Source organism: Metarhizium robertsii (genome assembly GCF_000187425.2).
Source record: "Metarhizium robertsii ARSEF 23 chromosome Unknown MAA_Scf_3, whole genome shotgun sequence".
NCBI lineage: Eukaryota > Fungi > Ascomycota > Sordariomycetes > Hypocreales > Clavicipitaceae > Metarhizium > Metarhizium robertsii.
Window position 1 is genome coordinate 2,860,564 of NW_011942171.1, and position 21,837 is coordinate 2,882,400.

A 21,837-nucleotide genomic window follows, 5' to 3' on the forward strand; every position below is an offset into this window, starting at 1 on the left:
AAAGCCCGTCTATCAATCAACCTTGCAGCTCTGCAGATTTTCTGGATTGCTCACGCGTCTTGGCACCCCTGGCCCTGCATTCGTCGGGAATGAGTGCATTTTGTAAGGGAGCGGCAAGCCCGGTAAAAATAGAAGAAAAGAAGAAGAAAAAATGGAAACGTGGCAGTCGAGACTCAAGGCTTGGTTTGGAGGACGGGACGAAACGCCGCTGATCATGGCATGACGGTATTCCACCACGTACAACATGACAGGATCAATGGCTGATTCTGGACTCTGAGTAAATACTCACTTGTTGGCAGTCGGACGCCTTTCTCGAGTCGTGGCCGTGCCCCCGGTGCTTCACAGGCAGCTCGAACAACCATCCACCCTTTGCATCTATGTCAATATAAACAAACCACTCAAGTCATGCGCCCACGTGTCAACAAGGCCATGCATCGTCATCCTGGCACATATCACCAGTACTACCCAAGTACGGAGTACAACAGATGAGATCTCGCCTAGCGCCCGGCACTTCTCTGCCCTGTCCAGCTCCTCCCGTCAACGGTCCGACTGCCCGGGGAACAGGGGCGACGCACGATAATAATAGTAGCACCTCGACAGCCTCGACTTGATGTCGAACCCAACCAACATCGTTGTAGCCTCTCGCTCACTTCCCTCGTTCGTTCCCCGACGCGTTGGCCAACGCTGCCGACAGTGCTCCATAAATAGTGCAGAGGTAGCAAGCAATAAAGAGGTCCCCGAAACCGCATGATTCATCACCAGAAGAAAATTCAGCTTGCCTGCGGCCCTACCATGCGACCTTTATCTTCCATTCTCGAGAGCACCGTCGTATGACCAGTCGACTGTTACAGCCTGTTAGCCTGTCCCGTTTTGCCAACACCGCCTGATGCTATTCTCACCCTCTGTGCGTATTTCTTTTTGGACTTCATCACCCCCCTTTATTTAATGAAGCCTGATTTCGGCCTTCAGCTCCCATGCATTTACCGCATCAGTTATTCATGCCAAGTTAAACACAACTCAAAGGGAGAAAGAAACACCTCGACTCCTACGCGCCTTGTCATTCATTGCTATCTCTACCACTGCTATCCGCCTACTCCAAATTCTGACCTGTCGACCATATCACGCACATCATTGCTGCAAGTCCAAACCACGGGGCCGTCGCTCGTAAACAGCCCCGCAAATCGTCGTCAACCGAAATAAAAAGCTGCTTCCTTCCATACGCCGAGACACCGCTGCTATGTGCATCAAACACAGGCTGCTCGTGCTGACAGCCTGCTCCAGTTGCGTTGATCTAAGTCTTTCATAATATCATTTGTCCTTTTGTATCGTGAATGCTGGCAGTGGAAAGATGAAGAGACGCCCCGAAAAAAAAAAGCAAAAGTAAGAATAAAGAAAGAAAGACAGTCGGGAGAGCAAAGCAAATTTTTGTATCGAGATTAGTATCCCTCAAGCGCCGTGCACTTTGCTGTCGGCCACGGACCTGCGCATGGCCTTAGTCATGTAGATGATGTCCTGTCTGTGCCAACGCGCCTATGTTGGCATCCATGAATTCCGATGAGCCACATGAGCCATCCCACTCTGTTCCTCGTTAGTCGTGTCTCCAAACTGCCGTACAACCAAACATAACATACCAGACCCATCATCCTCAATTTCGTCCACAAGCAATCTTTGCAGGGGGCTTGTTATTTCTAAATCACAGTCAGCACATCATCTCTTGATCTAGTATTTTGGTGCTTCGCATACCCCCTTGAATGGCCCGAAACTCGGCGCTGTCGTCTGCATAGTCATTCATTTCGTCGCTTCCCTCGTAGAATGGAACGCAGTAACCAATGACACGTAGAATGTTGCCTGCTGCATTGCGCTCAAGCTGTATTCTTCCCCTTACATGGACGTCTCGGAGGTACATTAGGCACTTGATTCCGAGCTGTCGGATAACGTGCTCTAAAGTCTCTGGCTCTAGAGCAGCATTGTCGTCCTGCCCATCAAGTACGTTGAGTCCTACGGGCGAAAAGAGCCTATCGTTGATGAGCCGCTCTGTTACGCCCCTTGTGTGCTCGTCGCCGTACACTAGCAGATACGGTGCCCACATAGGGATCGCCTGAATAATGTAGCTTCTACGTGTAAGAGCCAGACTCTCGTTGGGTCGGCAAGAGCGCAGCATCAAGTCCACAAAACCCAAGAACGTAGATCCCTCATTGTGTTGGAGACTGCGTGCTTGTGCGCAAATATGCCTAATGAGGATATGCACTCTCTCCAGCGATTCACTGCATTCAGCATACCGCCCAGCTGCCCTGATGGACGAGTCCATTGGCTGCGTTGTCGTCTCCCCTTGGATTTTCTTCCGGAGAGTGTTGAATACCCTGAGATCCAATTCTTCTCCGCTCTCGACCAATCGTCCAATAATGCTGTTTGTCGGCTCTGGTGCCTGATCCGTCTCCAAGAGTTTTTCCGTGAAAAAACTAGTCGCAGGGCTATCAGGGTGGTTGTGAACAGCCTGGACTTCCTCCGATGTCCATGGGAAGGGCTTTCGTGCATTGCGTCGATCCTCTGCCTCGTCCACAATCACATCTGCACTCAACTTAGGTTCCAGCTGTGCCATGAGGTAGTCAATGAGTGCCAGAATCGCAGTGTAGGATGCCGGCTTAGAGTTGAAGCGCCGCATTAGGTTATTAACCATGCGCTGATAATTGGGCTGCAACTCCATTGACGGATCCGCGTTAATAATATGGAGTAGTTTGAGCAAGTAATTGTCTGCCAAGAGATGGCCAACCTCAAGTTCTCCAAGTCTGGCAAAGGCGAGCACCGTGCCGAAATATTCGTCCCAGGACCTTATATGTACATAAAAGAATCTCCAAAGGTGGTTAAAGATGCTCATGATTCCTTGTAATACTGACGGTGGCGGCTCTGAATCGTCCCAGTCATCCTCGCTATCCATACTAGCTGGGCTGGAGTCGGTTCTTGTTGGGACTGGGCAATGGTAAAGTCGCGGAAGACCGCTTCGAATCTTGGAGGCCGCAAGTACAAGCGTCTTACCAGTAAAGCTTCTGATATCTGGATCCGGGTTTCGCTGGACCAACGAGCGAAAAGCCCCATGGCGCACATGGAAGTAGTTGTAAAATGCAAGTGCGCAATCGTAGCACTTTGTAACGGCAGATTTCAACATTGAAGCAAAAGATTCCATCAGGATGGAGTCCTTGGTTCTGGAAACCACTTGATCGAAATGAGACAGAGACACTTCCATGGCCAAGTTCTGCAAGGTGTGGGTCGAAGTATCTAGATCAGAACCGGCATGCCTTCCCAACTCGTCATTTTCAACATCATTCTTTGACGCGCGAGACTTGGCCGCCTGACTTTCTCCGAGATAAATGGAGTGGCCGAAACATTGCTGCACAAAGACACTGTGGCCCGGATCAAAGAGGCATTGTCGGCGAAGCAGCACCTTATTCTCATTCAGAATATGCTCCTTCAATGGAACCGGGACCTCAACAGATGGTGGACGGCCGTTGATCGTCGCATTGCCAGATAGTGAATCATGATATAGAGATGATGCACGCTGATAGAAAAGCATATAGGCGCTGTAAGTCTTGTCATAAATGATACCATTCATGTCGTGGAGGGACGACTGAGGGTCTGGGCCACCAAATGTTGCGCTTTCCATCAGGGATGGATCCCATGGAAGTACAGAGTCGTCATTAAATTCAACCCAACTTGATCGACCAAAAGCTCCTCTCTCTCGGATGTAGGAATAGTAGTGTCCGGATTCAGCTGTTCCCGAATGGACGAGGATTCCAACTAATTCGAAAATGTCGCTCCGAGTTGCACCCTTCTCGGCGTTAAGATACTCGACTGTGTATGGGGCAAGGTCCAAAGTCTGGGGGAACGTGAAGTAGTCGTTAATTTTCCTCCTTTGCAAGGTTCGCAAGTTGAAATCAAAACGCTTGAGGTGGAATATGAGGTGATCCGGCACGTCTTTCAAGCACGCTCGCTTCACTGCATCAACATGACGGTCGCATGTCGAACACTTGTACTTGTTTTCACCTTCCATCACCTCGCCGTCCACATAAGCTTGGAGACTTTCTTCAAGCGTGGCTTTGCCTTTGATGTCGCATTGAATAGCCGAGAATGGCTCGAGACGCTCCGAGATATGTTGGCATTCCTTGGATTTCACCTGCTGGACCAACTGGCCCCCAAAAAATGAACGCAATTGTTTCTTATCATCCTTGTTGAGCAGCTGCCCTTCCCATCGATCAAAAAGTAAGTTGTAAAACTCGTCAACATCCATCTGATTATGAATATCAATGGGGGTATCATCATACGTCCTTATCGAGGTCACCACATCAAATGGGTCCACAAACCGTTGGTAGCTCTCCTGCATATAACCAAATAGCTTCTGGGTATAGAAGAGTAGCTGCTGTGATGCTTGTGGGTCTTGCACAGCGACAGACATGATGAACCTTCGAAATTGGGTGTTCATGAACAGCTGAGTGAGGAGCGAATTTAGATAGCAGGTGTTGGAGAGGTTTCGCAGTCCAACATATCCACACGGGGCTCGGATTGCTCTAGACCGATCAAATTGATACGGAAGATCGTAGAGATAAGGGTCATCTGCACAAAACAGACATGCAGTCAGTTGCGTGTCATATGGGGATTCTGGTGGAATTTCTTAAAAACCTACCAGGCTCTTCCACGTAAAATGGCACAAGACCGTTCAACGTATTAAGCATGTGAACGAAAGAATTTATATCGCATCTTACGCAGCGGAAAACTATATCGTAGAGCTTCCTCCGCGTGCTCGAGTTGAGAATCACTTGAGGAACGCAGTCCTTGTCACCACGTCGTTTCCTTGGGAAGAGATGGCGCCAAAATAACCGAGATATTGTGTTTCTACTCCATTTAGTAAGTCTTCGTAGCTTTAGTAGAAGTAACGGTGAAGGCGATTCAAGCTTACTCATCAAAGTTCTTAGACGTGCTGAGACTTTGACTATTCTGAACACAAATGTGCAGCACTGCCACAAGACCAGCTGCGATTGGGTCTGCTACATCCGGTCGATCGATTGTCTATCAATGTATGTTAGCTCCTGAAGATAGCTAGCAATGACACCACTTTTTTCTTACTTCTATGCAGGTATGCTTTAACAAGAGGTCCCGTGCCACTGCTGCGAGAAGGTCAATATCCAACGCTTGAGAAGTCATCGTGGATGCACGAGCGACCAGATGAAGCAGTGCTCTGAAATACTCCTCAGGCTGAGACTGATGGATGAGGCAAAGTGGCAGGCCCTCGATCAGAGCGGTACAGATGGAAAGCAAAACGGGTCTGGTTTCCTGGTTGCCGTAAACAGAGTGGCCGCTTTCAGGTGTTAAGAGCTGAGTTTGTGGGCCCGTGATATCCTCGATGAGTTCAACAATCGTTTGTCTCACCGCCTTTCGAGTATCTTTCAACAGAAAGTTCTTCATAATGTCTAGAAAAGTGGTGGATGTTACGACTGTGTTCCAAAATTCCTGGTTCACAGAGCCCACGCGTAAGACTGCTGTGCATGCACTTTCTATCAATGCTAAGCTCGTGTCACCTGTGTCGCCTTCCACCTTGGTTAGGATGTCTACGAGGCGAGTAGGATGTGGCAGCACGTCATCGCCAAGCTCCAATAACGTTTTGTACCTGGTAGCTTCTGGATAAACAGTCAGCATCACAATGCACCAAAACGAGGGGATATCAGCCCTGACCTGTGAACAGCTTCACGAAAACTTGCAGAATTGCAGCTCCAATTCGTAGCTGCTGGACAGCCGGCATTTCATCTAGCGTCTCGGGATCACCTATAGCCTTGACAATCAGTCGCAAGCCCCTCACGAGGGCCTTTTGGTAGGATGTCAGCGTGGCCCCCACGGAATCTTCATCGTGACTCGTTGTGAATGCAGAATGCTGAGCAGCCTCAATATAGTCAATTAGGGCATGGAGGCCATATAGTGTCTGAAACGCTTGCCCTTTGAGGAATACTTTCGAATGATCATGCTGATCCGATTCAAACTGCAGCATGAAGTGGCCATCCGCCGGAAGCTTCACAAGAAAGTCGTAAACCTGCACGAGTTAGTTTCGCTTGTACTGCTCACCAGCCTATAAGCACTCACTTCTTCAGCCAATTTCTCTCTCATGCTCAAATATTCCCACAAATCTTGAAAGTGGCACAGAATTTCAATCTCTAGTGGCGATGAACCAGGGCGTATATATCCTGCAAGTGATGCACTACCTTCTTCCTGTTTGACCAGAATGAATCCATCACGTATGCCAAGCTCTTCTAAAGATTTCGTAGTTTGATGTTCTTTGGGAAGGAGCGGCTGTCCGCGATAATATATGCGGTAATTGTCAAATCCGGTCGAGTTTTTTAGACAAGTTAAAAGGGAAGCAATGGAGTTCCCAAGGCCAATGCTTAAAGGCTTAATGTCGGAGCGGTTCAAGTTGTCAAAGGCTTGATACTGTAAACATGCTGACTCGCCTTGTATCTCTTCTACCGTCGCCAACATCAACGGTCTGAAGTCCGCAACGGAAAACCGGCCGTGCACCTGGTATTTCTCCAGAAAGAACCTCATCAACTGGAGAGAGCGTCTGAAAACACGCTCTTGTAGCTGGATCTCCTCAGTGGTTGCAACAATCACCATTGATTCATCGTCATCCCCGATGACAGACTCGGTGGATCCGTTAAGCTTCTTAGCGGCATGTTTCATCTGGTTTAAGCATCGATTGACCAGCGATATGTGCACCTTCCTCGACCGACAGACCGAATATGACTTGATAGCATTACTTTCCAAGTATAGATCGACTGCCAGCGTGGAGATAGCCCGAGACACCAAGAGGGGGTCTTCGGCTTCTAGAATGATCCGCCACAGCTGCTCGATACCACTGTGCGAGAGCGCCTCTGCGTCATCCAAGGCAAAGTTACTGCCATCCACGGCCAGACACAAGACTCGTTCTCGAACGAAATCAAGCATGCCATCTGAGAAACAAGAAGCTGGAAGGCCAGGCAGGTATCTGGAGAAGCAAGCTTGCAAAAACGCGTTCTTCATTGATACCTTTCTCATCACGTTTGTGATGACATACCAGCCAGCTTTTCGGTCATCGAGACAGGGTGATTTCGGACCCACAATGATATCCAACAATATGGCGCCTAGCCCGTTATTCAAAGCTGCCGGCTGAAATTGGATAATGCTGGCGATTAGATCCCTTCTAGGTCCGTTGGGCGCGCCGGATATCACGGCAAACGCACCCGCCTGTTGCCCTGCATGGACTGCATGAGCTAGTTCCTCTACAAGAAGCCTCGCAAGGTCGTGATTCTTTGTAAGGTTCTCGACTTCGTTCGGGATGTTTCCCCGCATGGACATGGACAAGCACCACAAACTTCCCAGTGCTGTAGGCGACTTCTTGGCTATGTCATCTAGACAGCTCAGGTACAAAATGTCCAGATCATCGGGTCGTGCGGTGCTCAAAAGTTCTCTCAATTTTTGTATGGCAACCATTTGTAAATCGGGATCGGCTACTCGCGATCCCGCCGTGCAAACTGAGGCTTCCCTTAATAGTCTCAAGCAGAGGTCTAAGGGCTCGAATGACGGTGTTTGACGCTCTGATTGACATTTCGATATCAGGTCATTCATGACATTGTCCCAAAGAGTGCGTATTGCCGGCGAGAACGCTTCAAGTGGCATTGTTTGGAACTTTTGACACCAGCCTAGCAAACCATCGTAGTCGAACAGGTTGGTTATACTTATTACCATACGTGTTAAGGCCTCTGTAATGCGAGGATCTTGACAGAGCATGAGACTCTGCCATAGACGATCGGTGTGGTGCTGTTTGTAGAGCTTGGTAACGATCAGAAACCCTAACACATTCGAGCTCTCGACAATAATCTCAGGATGACAATTCGGACCCAATATATAATCGATCAACCGAGTCTCCAGTAAACACTCCCCAATAAATGCCAGAAATCTGTTGCTGCTTTCATCACCGGCGTCTATGGTGCTTTTCCATACTGATACGAGGTCGTTGCACAGCCTTGTAATGGCCATAACACGAAGCTGCATTTGACTAGAACGAATTAAACGGTCCAAAATGCCGAGCCTCCATTGCCATGCAACCGCTTCAAATCCATTAACATAAGGTAGGTCGGGATATTTTTGCAGGTGTTGGCGCGCAGTGTCGAATGCTGAGCTGTGTTCTCCACGCAGCGTCCACTTCAAAACATCCGTCAAAGCTTGTATTAGACTTGTAGCTGTTTCAACACCTAATTGAGTAACGTGTTTCTCAATTACCTTTTCCAAACAAGTCGAGATGTTGTCCCAAATAGTGGTCCCTATCTCCAATTGGCTCTGTGCTTGTGCGATTCGGTCGCCCCCTGTGACGAGTGTTCGTACGGATTCTCGCAAACAACTGCTTAGAATCTTTGCGATGGCTGCCAAATGTTCCAACAGTCTTGGAAACTTTGGGACAAGGGCTGTCAAGGCAGCTGCCAAATGCGCGAAGGCAGACACGCTGCCACCTTGGCTCGATTGCAATTTAGTAAGTAGGAACGACCCGACTTCATTTTGAACCCATTCCGAGCCAAGGGATCTCTCTTCGCCGGCATTTGTTGAGGACACATCGGTGACTATTATGTCATGAAGCTGTTGGAGGTACTTTGCGGAGTATAGGTCGGGAGGCTCCTGATTGGTCACTCCGATGGTCGACTGCATTTCTTGAAGCACCAGAATGTCCAGAGCAACCATGCGGGCCGTTAAACAGGCAAATGTAGAATAGACCCCGATTATGGTACTGCGCAGCTCCGATGACCTGACAAGTTCGGAACTTTGTAAATCATTAGTTAAGAACATCAGTCACGCCTATGCACAGTCGCTTTTTTTCGCTTTGTGAGTTTATCCAGGCTGAAAAGGGAGTAACATCTAGGACAAATGAAATGAAATGAAATGGGAAGAGCCCGAAGGGGGAAGGGGTTGCGAGAGGAGATGGCCAGACACATACCTTCTTAGTAACAACTGTAGCATTGCCTCAGGGAACATTAACCAGAACCTTTTATTTGCTTGCCGAGAGTCCAGCACCGTCGACTTCTCGGCATTTCTGGCAAACTTCAGATAATCTTGGATCCAAGCTTGTAGTAATATAAGAGCTTCAGGATTAATAGGGGAATCTGTAAAGGTCTTAGTACCAACCACTGGTATGACAATGGGCGTTTGGCGTAAAAAAGAGAGAGAAAAGAATATAAAAAATGTCCATACCAGCTTTGAAGTGATGAATAAATCGAAGGAGCGGCAGGGATGGCTCTTCATTGCGTTGGATATAAGGAAATTGCGGAGTAGGGTCAAGAGGCACCAGCTCGCGACTCAGAATTCCAGTAGCCTTTTCGTCAACGGAAAAGGCCATTTCATCGTCGCTTTCTTCGTTTTCATCGTCAGAGATAGCGATTAGTTCAACTGGTGGGCTTGCGGAATCCGACATTTGGGCAGTTTCCTCTCCAGACCTGGCGCGCTGCGACTCCTCCACAGTCATCTTTTGTTGGCCATCGCCGGTGACGTTTGAGATAACCGGGAGAGCCTCGTCGTTACTCAATGACGGCAGAAAAGTTTCTGCGGAGTCAGTAGCAGGGTCGGCGACTTTTCTCAGATTGATGGTAACCTTGCTGGAGGATAGCGGTGTTGGGCTACTGCTTTTTGCGCTGTCTGTTGGTGTTCTTGGAGTACATGGAAGTTCAATTTTTTCTGCAGAAGGCGTCCCTGTATTTTTAGACTGTTGGCCCATGATCATTGTACTGGTGCTGGATCTCTTGACGGCCGACTTATCGTCTGTGGATATTTTCCCAGATGTCGATGCGCCCGGGCTTGCGGATGCGGATGCGGATGCGGATACTGATGCTGATGCTGATGCTGATGGTGGGGGTGACGCAGAGCCCGAAGTTCGACGCCTCTTGCGGGCGGAAAGATCACTGTCATCAAAGGGATTTGGGCGAGTAGATGGCGGATCAGGTGAAGGGGCATGGCTATGGTCCGGGTCGTTAGGTGAGGCCGTCGCGGCAACATTCCCTGTCGGACTCGCGGGCTGATCCGTCTGGCTGTCCGTGTCGTTATCCATGTCGAGTGCTCGAGCGATCAGGTTCTGACAGCTCGAGCCGGCCGCTCAGCTTGGATGCTCAGCTTCGGCAGCCCACGGTTGGAAGTGTGGCAGGACGATGGCCCTGGACAAGTGTTGGAAGTCGATATCTTCACCCCAAGGGCTAAGCTCGAGGTAAAGACGTCACAGCGTCGTGATGGCCGGCTGGGCGGCAGATGCACAAAATTAACATGTGTGGTGCGGAAAGGAAAGGCCAGAAGCCCTCTCAACTCCAATGACCAATAAGGGTCGGGCCAGACACAGTGATAAGAATTATAAAAGTCGTAAAAAGACAGCTGGTAAAGACATGCGTCTTGCAGAGGACGAAAGCAGGTCAAGCTGTGAAGTGCAAAGCGAGCGCTCAAGAGGTGAGGTGCCTGGTGCTAAAGGCAGGCAAGTACCAAGCGTACCTGGAAATGTACCAAGTGTACATGGGGTAGGTGTCAATACTTGAAGGCAATGGCGGGCGCGGATTGGCTAGCGGGACGCGGTGCTTGTGTGGAACTGTGACGGTGACGGAGCAACATTGGAGGGACTTGGAGGGCTTAGAGTTGGAGGGGTAGCTCAAGCTACTTAGAGCTAGGTACTTGGGTACTTCAATGTGTGTTCGGTAAGGTGTCAACCTTAGAACTTCAGGTGTCCACTTGTGTCGAGGGGTCAAGCCGTCATGCTGTCATGCCGTCATGGGGAACTAGCTCGAGATGTGGCGACACAAATTGCCGAACAGCACGTCAGAAGCTTCGATGGTTGTTTATATCTGGTACGCGCAAGAAATCGCACGCCGATACACGTACACCCAAAATTATTCAAGTCCTCAAGTATTATGAGATAAACTTATGGTGATGCGTGCAGCCCACCGGCCCAAAGCGTCAACGGTACCTCAGTGTCCAGGTACGGAGAGCTTGCATACGATGTACTCTCTGCAAGGCTTCCAAAAGTGGGCGGCCTCGGCGGCTGGCATGTACTTTCCCTATGTTCCCGGTACTCCGTACACAAGAAGAACAGATGGTAGACATAAATGATTCCAACATTGAACTCGCTTTCGCTTTCGCTTTCGCTTCATCAGAGCTCTGGAAATGAAACATAGGGACGGTTCTCCTGGCTAAATAGAGTCGTCGACCTCGTCACATGCATGTCTGTTCTCTACTAGGCACTCCTCGCTGTTCAGCACATGGCCAAAGGTTTAAAGATGCCCTGCCTATTAGGTACCTCGATACTTGCTTGGCAGTAGCTTGGTGTTGTCCGGTGCTTCATTATTTCTCCTCACCACAGCCCTTGAGTGATGCAAACATTAGGATTCCTTCTCCGTTATCGCCTTCGCACATTAAGAAGTCTGGGCATGCACCTACCCCTAGCTTCATTATTAAAACAAGCTTGTCAAGTGGTGAAGGGTATTTGCCTCTGGTTACCCTCTAGTTGGTTTTCGATTAAAGATCAACTACAGACTTGGCTTGGCGCCATCACTACCCTGGACTCGCAGCACTAACGCATCAATTCAACACTGCACATGATCATTGGGCACGCCAGCGCCTCTATGCTTCTCCACTTAGGCCACATGCTTTCAATGTTCCTTCTAGTTACTCGGTATCACCTTTCTATCAGCAGGCAGGCAGTCCTTGGCCATGTTTAACAAATGCGCATCGTGCTGAGTGTCCATACTACCAGACAGCAAATGCCAAAAAGTGTTGGGGGCTTGACCATGCCAAGATGCTGTAGTCTGGTGTGCGGAATATTGTGTCGTACTTTGAGACATTGCTGACCTCTAGATGCTTGAATCAACTCGGCGTTACTCCGTAGACCTGCCCAGGTACATGCAGATACGCACTGGTGCCCGCTTTTTCACACACACAGTACCTCATCAATTCAATGCTGACCCGGCCCACAGATGATTTCATCCTATTTTGACTCCATACTGGAGTACCGGTCTTTGCACCAAGGCAACCCAGACCTTCTGGCTGGACAAGGAGGATTCACAATCATACCTCCTGGAACTATATCCGACTTAGCCGTTTTACTCTCGCCCTACGCCTTCTGGCACACATCATGACAACCCCTATTGCACCACCTGGCCGGAAGCGCCTGGTTCATCATCTTGATACGCCTTTCTCAACAGTATCGTGGTATGGGGGTCCCACATCATGACTTCCCCGAGCTTCTAATTTATCTAATCAACATGAAAGGCCTGAAATTTCGTCTGATGATCAAGATACTATCCTGGAGCTTCTTTGCAAGTGAGCAGGGTCAGAGTCCGCGATGGTTTCTCCGCTGACTTCATCACTAGTTTGCTGAGTCCCATTGGCCAACATAGAAGGACACATATCAAGCCTTCGAGAGGCAAGAGAGCGGCAAAACTTGAAGCAAAAGTCTCAAAGCAGGATGTCCTTCCTTCGGTGACAAATATTCCCAGGCCCCCGAAGCCTGTACTATGCAATCATGTCGACATAGGATTCAATGCAATTACTAGAGGATTCGAATCAATGTCTGGTTCAAAGTCCACGGCGAAACCTGAACCGGACAGCTCAAGGCGATCCTATTCCATGGTTTTCGTTACTCGAGGCAATCAGTCTGCTACTTTTAACTGCCATTTCCCAAAGATGGTTGCTGCTTCGTCACATAAGCTTGACCCCCAGCACAACATCAAATTGATTGGCTTCTCCAAACCTTGTTCAGATAGGTTGAGTTCTTGTTTAGGGATCGCCAGAGTATCCGCTCTTGCTATCACCAGAGATGCCCCAGGAGCAGATGCTCTTTGGGCGTTTGTCGAAGAGCATGTACCGACGATTCATGCTGAGTGGTTGAACGGCAAAAATGATCCTCATTACCGACCGACTCAAATAAGCTCGGTGGAGACTGTAGTTGGTGCCAAGAAACTGAAAATTACGCAGGCTGCTAGACTTCTTAGATCTGAAAAGGAAGAGCAGGAGTAGCAGGTATAAGCCAGAACGATGATAGCGTGGATACTAATTGAACGGCAACAATGTGTGTTGTTATATTATTTTTTCCTCTCTTCTCTTTTGACCTATCGAAATGATCGTGTAAGCACTACATTAGGTAGAGCCCAGTGACAGCAACACAATTTGGCTGGCCGTACCTGAGCCAGAAAACCGCAACAAACCACGTAAGTGTGTTATTATATAAAAGCAGATATCAATATATCGTCAATTTGAGAATGGGAAGTTAGCCACGGCAAAACCACAACTGCAGTTGCTGGTTATTTCATTGGGTGCGTCTTTCCTGATCTCCATATAAGTACAGAGATGCCTGCTAATTAGAAACCGGCTACTTAACTTGATAACGGAGAAAGGTGCAGTGAATTATGCAGACAGGACGGCGATATTTATGCAAAAACTGACACTCGGGTTCGGCAGGTGCCAGACAGCTGTCGCCACATACTTACGCAACTATCAACGTCCACGCACCGTGCTTTTCCTTTTCCTCCTTCATCCTGCTCTAGTCATAGCTTAAGTGTTTCCTCCGCTCGAACGAAATATCCCTTTATTATCGTCTGATACGACAGAGATGGCCGCCTTCAACGATCCGCAGAAACTAGCGGATGCCATCGCACTTGCCCAAAGCTTTAAATCAGGGCAGTTCAGCGAGAAGAGAGATAGAAAATCCAAAGCACGAGTGGAAGCCATTGACATTGCGGACAGCTCCGAAATACATCGCGATCGTACCTGGCACACGCGACAGCAGCTTGTCGCAGGTATGTGTAACTGGCAAATTATCCTACTTTGTCTTTCTTAGCATAACCAATACGCAGAGAAAAATAGACAATATGCTGCTGCCGGATTTGTTCAGCCTTCTCAAAGGCACTATAGTAACGATGTCCTAGATAAAGGTTGGCAAATTGGACAACTAAGGGCTGAAGATGCTGTAATCGGGAAAGCCGTGTTCGACTTTCTTAATAGAAATGACCTAGCCCCGACGCCAGCTGCGACTCCTGAGCCCATAAACAGGCTCCCACCGACTTCCGAAACGACTGCAGATTTGACCAGCCCCAGATCATCAGCAGCGACTCCTAAGCCCACAGTTAAGCTTCCACCGACTCCAGAAACGACTGTGAATTTTACTGGCCCCAGATCACCAACATCAGCCAGTGCTAGTACGCCGCTGACACCCGAGAGCCTAATTCAAGGGCCCGGAGACAACCATACCAGCCCGGCGGACAGTCCTCAGAAACCTGCCGATGAGCAGGAGGCCGACCAGCTTGCCGAACTACTCAGCTCTTTCTCCTTCAAGGAGAAAAGTTCGACAGGGGATGATCCAGGAAACATCATGGATAGATTTTTGGAGTTACTAGCCAAAAAAGAGATGTCTGAACACTTGAGCCAAGACAAGCAGTCGTGTGTCAAGATTAGCCACACTACGACTCATGACGATGCTAAACAAGAAGAAAAACATGGTTTCGAGGAAACCACTACGACCTCTCAGCATCATCAACCAATGAAGGCGGACCAACCTGTCTCCATCAATGCAAATGCCGACCTACTTACAACCAAGAGCAAGCAACTCTGTCCAAAGGCGCCTGCTTTTGCACCGTCGAAGGCAGAGTCTGCCAACGGTGGTATAGAAAATCTTTCACCGAAAGAAATTGAGGTTACAGATAACGATCAGCATCAGGGAGAAAAATTGCCCTTTACCGGTCAGTTCAGTTCATCCTCCGACGGTACGCCATACGGACACTGGCCAGCTACCGAAAAAGTAACCCCTGCACTTCCTGTGACTTATACAGTTTGGGTCCCAGTTCACTATCCAATGCCTAACGCATTCTCTGATTCAACTATGGCAATGAATGGAACGCAGGCTGGAGCCCCAAACTTGGGCAGCCGCCAACCACAGCCAATGCAAGGTCTTTCAGCTTCCAAATGGGCACACCAGCCACCGAAGTCTGGGTAATCGAGAACATACAGGCGGTACGCATTTGCAGGGCATCTACAACCGGACGATTCCGACATCGAATTCCGACATCGAATGGTGACTTCGTTTTATTAATAGTGTAAATGCTTTTGAGGCACAAGACTTTTTGGTCTGACTGCATGGTTGGGTGTTACCTGATGTGGTACATGCCAGCCAGCACTGGAAGATAATATGCAGGAACGATGAAGGGGAATATGATTGCGTCTTGGGACGTTATGAATGCTATGAATTGCAAAAATAAGCATCAGTATCTTCGTGTCTAATTTCACTAGACTCTTGGAGGAGTTTATGACAGGTTTAGACAATCGCTATGCAAAGAATAGTCTAAAAATTTGACCGTATTTATCCCGACATGCCCTTTTCCAACATTTTGACGCCTTCTCTGACCTTTGGCGAGAAATGCTTTCTTAGCAACTCTCCCTCCCACACAGTAGTTGCAAACGGGTTGCTTCCCTCCACAGAATCGCTCATCGCATTATATTGACCATTGCCCTTCCGCTCCTCGGTGTTCCACAAGCTGTTAATTTTCTTGCTATGTGTGTGCGCGACATCATTAAGTAAGGCGAGGATTGCCTGGGATGATTTCTCCGGAAGTTGTAGTGCGGTAGTCATAAGCTGTTTCGTGAAGGCGGCGAGGCGCAAAGGAGGAACTTGACGGATGTTATAATTAGGGAGCAGGATGCCCGTCAGCGAGCGAAGAAGGAGCACTGTGGTGGTTTGGACGTTGATCTTGGACGTGGCAGAGGACGTGGACAGACGGGTGTTTTCGAGATCAGGTTGAACAGAAAGAGAGAGCAGAGAGCGGAACAAGTGTGTTGTGAAGTATGACAAGTCAAGATGTAGGTCGTTTCGTGAGTTATGGGCATCCTGGCCCGCTAGCAGGGCGTATGCGGTGACGGTGCACAGGAGGGCCTCGCGGGTGAGATTCCGTACCGACTCTTCGTCATCTTCCTTTTCGGCGGCTTCCTCATCCGCGGGACCCTGCTCGGCGTCTTCGTCACTGTGGCGGATGAGATCCTTCAGCGCCTCTAACAAGTCGCCAAAGAAGTCTTGATTAATCAGGTGTGAGTATTTAGCGAGTCCTTCCAGCACCGCGCCCATCAGATGCGGTGACCGCTGCTTTAAGATGCGGAAGTATGTGGCAAAGACAAGCTTCAACGTCTCGGACTGCATTCGTTCTCGTTCCTCGTGGCTGACGAGCGCATCGGCCAGAGACATGTCCTTATCCAACGACTTTTGCTCCTTCATTGCCTTTCTTTCCCTCTTGGTCCGGAATTCGCGCTTCTTTTTGGTCTTTTGTGCCCGCTGTTGCTCCACGGTGTCTTGGGACGCCTTGCCAGAGAATTCAGAGAGCAAACGAAGACTGAGGAAGAGGTTAAGTACGCTTTCGTGGACGGCAAATTCCTTGGCCTTCATCATTTTCGTGATGAGAGAGACGGCTTCGAGAGAGGGGCGGCCTTCTTCGTCGTCACGGAAGAGGGTTTCAAGGGCTTCGATGATCTTGGCGGCGTCCTTGTCGATTTTCCTTCGGCTGAGTTTGCCGACGAGAATTCGCAGGATGTCGGAGCGGAAGTTGAAGTGTGGTACGGATGTGATGAGGGTACATGCACATGCGACGGCGACATTGGAGAGGCTCTGTCCGCCGCGGACGGGGGTTGTTTCTGATCTGGCGCAGCGTGCGAGTTCTTTGATGTACGCTTGGTAGCCAGCTACAAGGGACTGTTCGAACTGCCGTGTGTTGCGGACCTCCTTTGACAGCTTCTCTTTGGGTGTATCTTCGGATTGAGGTCGTATTCTGTATCCCGGAATAATGTCCTTGTATACCGTCATTTGCGTCATGAGCGCCAACATGCGGATGGTGGGGATTTTCGACCGGCCGATCTGGGCGAGCGTCTTCAAGTTGCCGATGTTTTCTTCAGGGTTTTCATTGAGTGCCATGGCGGCTTTGGCTAATTCCTCCTGTGCTTCCAGAATTCGCTGGGCCTCTGGAACTTCTGCTGCCTTTTTCTCCTCCACTACTTCTTCGTCCTCCGATTCAACTCCACCATCACGGCCCTCAAGCCACTCGGTATCGCTCTCGATGGAAGCCGCATCGTCGTCCGGGTCAAGGCCCTTAAGAAGTTCTAATCGACCATCTTGCGACTTTATGGGGAGTTTGGTATTTTCCTTTTCATTCTTCTTCCCCTTTCGTGGTCGAGACTCGTAGTCTTGCTCGAGATTCCAATTGGATGCGTGCTTGAAGAAGTCCTTCTGCGCTCGTTTCGACGTTGTTGGAGCGTGCGATTCATCGTCTGAGGAATTATGAGTTGTTTTTCTTTTCTTATTACCATTGACGACCATCTTGTTTGAAATTGTCGTGTGCAAGGCAGCGATCGAGACGCAGGCAAGTTTTTTTTTTTTTAGCAATATGTATATGCTGGCGCGATCAAGTTCTTGTGAGAGCTATACGGCCCAGAAGGCTGGCAGCTCCAATCAGATGCGGCTTTTGGCCCTCACCGCCAAAATTTTTGGCGTTTTTCTGCCGGATTTTTTTCTATCCATCTATGCCCCTCTAAGCCAAAATTTCCAGCCCAGCTATTTTCTCACTTGATTATTAGTCTGCAATTTATACCGCCGGCGCAATTAATTCAACTTGCATGATGGGTTTCACTAAGCCCCCTGTGCAGGCGCTGAAAGCGGCCAATAAATTAAAACGCCAAGAACTTTTCATCCAGCACAAAAAGGCGTCTGGAAAAGAGCGAAGAGAAGCTCGACACCGTCGGAGAAAGGAAGAGAACAGAGAGCCAGAACTCAAGGCTGCCCGATTGTCCAAGAACAAGACACTCACATTGGATCAAAAGCGAGTATGGGACGAAGGCAATGACGACAGTCTGGGCGCTCAGGTTGACTTGGAAAAGTTGAGGCGGAGGCAAATGGAGGAAGCTGAAGCTGAGGAACGGGCGGCCCTCGACGCGGAAATGAAGGATGATGATGAGGAGGAGGAGGAGGACAACGACAGCATGTTGGATTCGGATGACGATGAAGATGACGAAGCGAGACAGGCTGCGTTGGAGAAGCAACGAGAGAAACGAGCGAAACGAGATAATAGCGTAGCGCCGTCAACCACAAGCACAAACCTCGACTTGACACCGTCGTCCCTGGCGCTCAAGTTCCCATCTTTATTCAGCGATATTCCTGCACCGGACCCCAAAGTCCTGGTCACAACCTCTCTCAACTCTACTATTCACTACGAAGCGCAGCTTCTAGGCACCCTGTTCCCAAATAGCACATATATCCCCCGATCCTCACATCGCTATGGGCACAAGTATTCGCTACGAGAAATTTGCAAGTTCGCAACAAACAGGGAATACACTACTGTTCTTCTTGTGAAGGAGGATTTGAAGAAGCCCACTGGGTTGTCGGTCGTCCATCTGCCGTCTGGGCCAACGTTTCATTTCTCAATATCAAATTGGATCGAAGGCAGAAAACTCCCTGGCCACGGAAACCCTACCAACCACTACCCCGAACTGCTTCTCAACAATTTCAAGACGCCGCTGGGCCTTCTCACAGCCAAGCTGTTTCAGACACTCTTCCCCCCACGGCCTGAATTCCAGGGTCGCCAGGTGGTCACCCTCCACAACCAGCGAGACTACATTTTTGTTCGCCGACATCGATATGTTTTCCGCGAGAAGCGGACTACGGAAAAAAGTATTGTAGGTGCTGATGGAAAGGAGATGAAGGGCGTAGAGGGGATCCGCGCAGGCTTGCAGGAACTTGGCCCGCGATTTACGCTGAAGCTGAGGAGAGTTGATAAGGGCATTGGACGGGCGGGCAGTGAGGGCGAGGATGCAACCCAATGGGAGTGGAAAGCCAAGATGGAGAAGGATCGCAAGCGGTTCAACCTGTAATGGATATATCTTTGGTCATGGCGTTTTCAAGCCACTCAATACCGAGACAAGCCGTGATGGTGTGACCTGTCATGTTGTGCGAGAAGAGCTGACCCATAGTAGAAATACAACCACGGGCCGGTTGTAATGATGCAAATAATCGATTGCTCGCGGCGGCAACGAAGGTAAGCCGTCACGTGAATACGAAGGACAAATTGACATCAATTGATCTGACGAGACGGCGGCCCGCTGCAAATTACGCCGAGATCTACAGGAGGCCAGACCCACCAGCCACCCACCAGCCCGCCAGGGCGACAATTTATACTTTTAAAACTACGGAGTAATGTTCCACGTTTTTACACCTGGCCATACCAGCTGAGTTTGTTCCCAAGTTTGCCAAGTTTCCGAATGTACCACCCTCTTGTGGCGGCACGGCTTCCGCCATGCAATAATAGCGCGCCACCATGCCAGCGGTTGTCACTGCTTTTTGCGCAGTTTTGATTACACCCAACCGCATCGCACGCATCAATTTTTCCAGAGCATCGTGCATTCACTCAATCGTCTGGGCAGGCCTGCTGGTACAGACTTTTTGAACTGGCAATTCGCAATCTGAGCCTCTGCACCACCTCTCCCGCCCAATCGGGCGCTTGTCATGTATGGTGACGCAGCTGTGAGCATTTGAGGTCAGCTGCCTGGCACCTTCCGTCATGACACGACGGCTCTGGAAGAGCCTGCAGCTGGGCGTGTCCAGCGGCCCACGAAGACAAACGAAAGCGGCATCGGCATCGGCATCGGCATCGTCATCGCCGTCCTTGTCTTTGCCGCCCGAAATTTCTGCACCCGTAGTTTCAGACGGGGTAGGGAGTAGTGAGTGCGGTGCTTTCGACACGATGCGCATTCGTATCTGGGAGCTGCTGACAGTGATGTCTCGCAGGCAATGCGGTCAACGGCACACACAGCTACTTGCAAGACCTTGACGTATGGAAACAGGCACCAATACTCAAGGGCACGACGAATTTTGAACCTCGGCCAGATGTCAAAAATATCATGGTAACTGGCGGCGCAGGCTTCATGTGAGTAGGCAACACGGCCGTTCGTCGATAAATGAATTGACTCTTCCCGCAGAGCGTCTTGGGTTGTGCGGCACTTGACTCTTACATACCCAAAAGCGTACAACGTTGTTTCATTTGATAAGTTGGACTATTGCTCGTCTCTCAACAACACTAGAGTGTTGAACGACAAACGCAACTTCACATTTTATCATGGGGATCTCACAAATCCAAGCGAGGTCTTGGACTGCATGGAGAGGTACCGAATTGACACGGTTCTGCATTTTGCAGCGCAGTCTCACGTGGATTTGAGCTTTGGCAACTCGTACAGTTTCACCCATGCGAACGTCTACGGGACACACGTGTTGCTAGAGAGTGCCAAGAAAGCCGAGATCAAGCGCTTCATCCACGTCTCTACTGACGAGGTGTATGGTGAGGTGAAGGAAGATGACGACGACTTGGTGGAGTCGAGCATACTGTCGCCGACAAACCCTTACGCGGCAAGCAAAGCAGCAGCAGAGATGCTTGTTCAGTCTTACAACAAGAGCTTCAAGCTGCCCACGATAATCGTTCGAAGCAACAATGTGTACGGACCGCACCAATACCCCGAAAGTAAGTTCAATGTCGGAAACAATGTTTGCATGCATCTTCCCTCTTCAACTGAACATCTACTAAGTCTTGACAGAAATCATAGCCAAGTTCACTTGCCTTCTAAACCGTGGACGGCCCGTCGTATTGCATGGCGACGGCAGTCCCACAAGGCGATATCTTTACGCTGGCGACGCCGCAGATGCATTTGACACTATTTTACACAAGGGCCACATTGGTCACATTTACAATGTGGGCTCTTCCGATGAAATCTCAAATTTAGATCTCTGTTCTCAACTGCTTGACACAATGGGCATAGACCATTCAACGTCAGAGCAGTTTCGCAAATGGATCAAGTATACGCACGACAGACCATTCAATGACCGCAGATATGCGGTAGATGGTACCAAATTACGCATGCTCGGATGGAGTCAAAACACTAGCCTTGAAATCGGTTTGAAAACAACGGTAGACTGGTACCTCAAGTATGGAGAGTCGTGGTGGGGAGACATAAGCCATGTGCTTACGCCGTTCCCAATGGTCAGCGAAGGGGAAATCGTGCCGGATTTCGAGCATCTAATGAAGGATGACCCTGTTCAACCAGGAGATGAGTGCCTGGCAAATGGCAAGAAAGAGGTGTAGAAATGTTGCAACATGCCGTGTTCTATAGACAGGACTAGAGTGTGGACGGTCGAATGGTGTCAAGACAAAGACACGACATCATGGGACATAGATGAGACGAAGATTTTTTTGGGTTGGATACGGATTTAACATGGCGATGCGAAACTGGGATAGAAACACGACTGCTCTTCCTTTTTTTTTTTTTCTCTTTCTTTTATTAGATACGAGCTCTAAACACTGCAGGTTGTGTATTTAGGGGCTGTCGTATTAAACACCGTTGACGATCAATGGAACGTTTTCTCAAGGTTGGAACGGAGATGTACCGTTTGATGGTCATCGGGCGCTGCAACAACTCGGGACATGATTAGCGGCCGCAGCCCCCAGAGTTGCGGGTATCGACGATCGGGCCAGGACACGGAGATCATGTCTTGAGGCAAATTGGCAGCACTAGGTCAGGAGGATTATACTTCAATACTCCGTAAACAGCCCAATGTTAATAGCATGCTGAACCCTGTTTCCGGAGCCTGCCAAACTGGGCTGCCAATCGCAACAGCCGTCAGTCAATCAATCATTGGCATCACTCATTTGTTCACTCCCTCCAGTCACACCCGCCACTGCTCCGCCCACGACTGATGCCACATGCAGGCTGCTCCAGTCCGTGACTAGCGCC

The 21,837-nt window shown here is 49.4% G+C and overlaps 6 protein-coding genes across 6 annotated transcripts; 4 read left to right on the forward strand and 2 right to left on the reverse strand.

Moving 5' to 3' along the window:
* Window positions 1-1,492: 1,492 nt before the first annotated feature.
* On the reverse strand, window positions 1,493-10,105 carry MAA_03552 (ubiquitin carboxyl-terminal hydrolase; the record flags this gene model as incomplete). Its single annotated transcript, XM_007821550.1, has 10 exons — window positions 1,493-1,578; window positions 1,632-1,688; window positions 1,744-4,605; window positions 4,676-4,884; window positions 4,949-5,058; window positions 5,116-5,666; window positions 5,722-6,073; window positions 6,124-8,827; window positions 9,002-9,167; window positions 9,256-10,105. 10 exons carry the CDS (start codon window positions 10,103-10,105, stop codon window positions 1,493-1,495), a joined length of 7,947 nt encoding a protein of 2,648 aa, XP_007819741.1.
* A 2,061-nt stretch (window positions 10,106-12,166) lies between these two features.
* MAA_10972 (uncharacterized protein) lies at window positions 12,167-13,050 on the forward strand (the record flags this gene model as incomplete). Its single annotated transcript, XM_011412917.1, has 3 exons — window positions 12,167-12,243; window positions 12,304-12,354; window positions 12,405-13,050. The coding sequence occupies 3 exons, from the start codon at window positions 12,167-12,169 to the stop codon at window positions 13,048-13,050; spliced, it is 774 nt and encodes a 257-aa protein (XP_011411219.1).
* A 592-nt stretch (window positions 13,051-13,642) lies between these two features.
* MAA_03551 (uncharacterized protein) lies at window positions 13,643-15,022 on the forward strand (the record flags this gene model as incomplete). Its single annotated transcript, XM_007821549.2, has 2 exons — window positions 13,643-13,829; window positions 13,887-15,022. 2 exons carry the CDS (start codon window positions 13,643-13,645, stop codon window positions 15,020-15,022), a joined length of 1,323 nt encoding a protein of 440 aa, XP_007819740.2.
* Window positions 15,023-15,385: 363 nt separating this feature from the next.
* On the reverse strand, window positions 15,386-17,383 carry MAA_03550 (nucleolar complex-associated protein; the record flags this gene model as incomplete). The annotated part of the gene is made up of 1 exon (XM_007821548.1): window positions 15,386-17,383. One exon carries the CDS (start codon window positions 17,381-17,383, stop codon window positions 15,386-15,388), a length of 1,998 nt encoding a protein of 665 aa, XP_007819739.1.
* A 299-nt stretch (window positions 17,384-17,682) lies between these two features.
* Window positions 17,683-18,930, forward strand: MAA_03549 (Brix domain protein; the record flags this gene model as incomplete). Its single annotated transcript, XM_007821547.1, has 1 exon — window positions 17,683-18,930. One exon carries the CDS (start codon window positions 17,683-17,685, stop codon window positions 18,928-18,930), a length of 1,248 nt encoding a protein of 415 aa, XP_007819738.1.
* Window positions 18,931-19,616: 686 nt separating this feature from the next.
* MAA_03548 (dTDP-D-glucose 4,6-dehydratase) lies at window positions 19,617-21,188 on the forward strand (the record flags this gene model as incomplete). The annotated part of the gene is made up of 4 exons (XM_007821546.1): window positions 19,617-19,776; window positions 19,844-19,982; window positions 20,035-20,570; window positions 20,644-21,188. 4 exons carry the CDS (start codon window positions 19,617-19,619, stop codon window positions 21,186-21,188), a joined length of 1,380 nt encoding a protein of 459 aa, XP_007819737.1.
* Window positions 21,189-21,837: the final 649 nt, after the last annotated feature.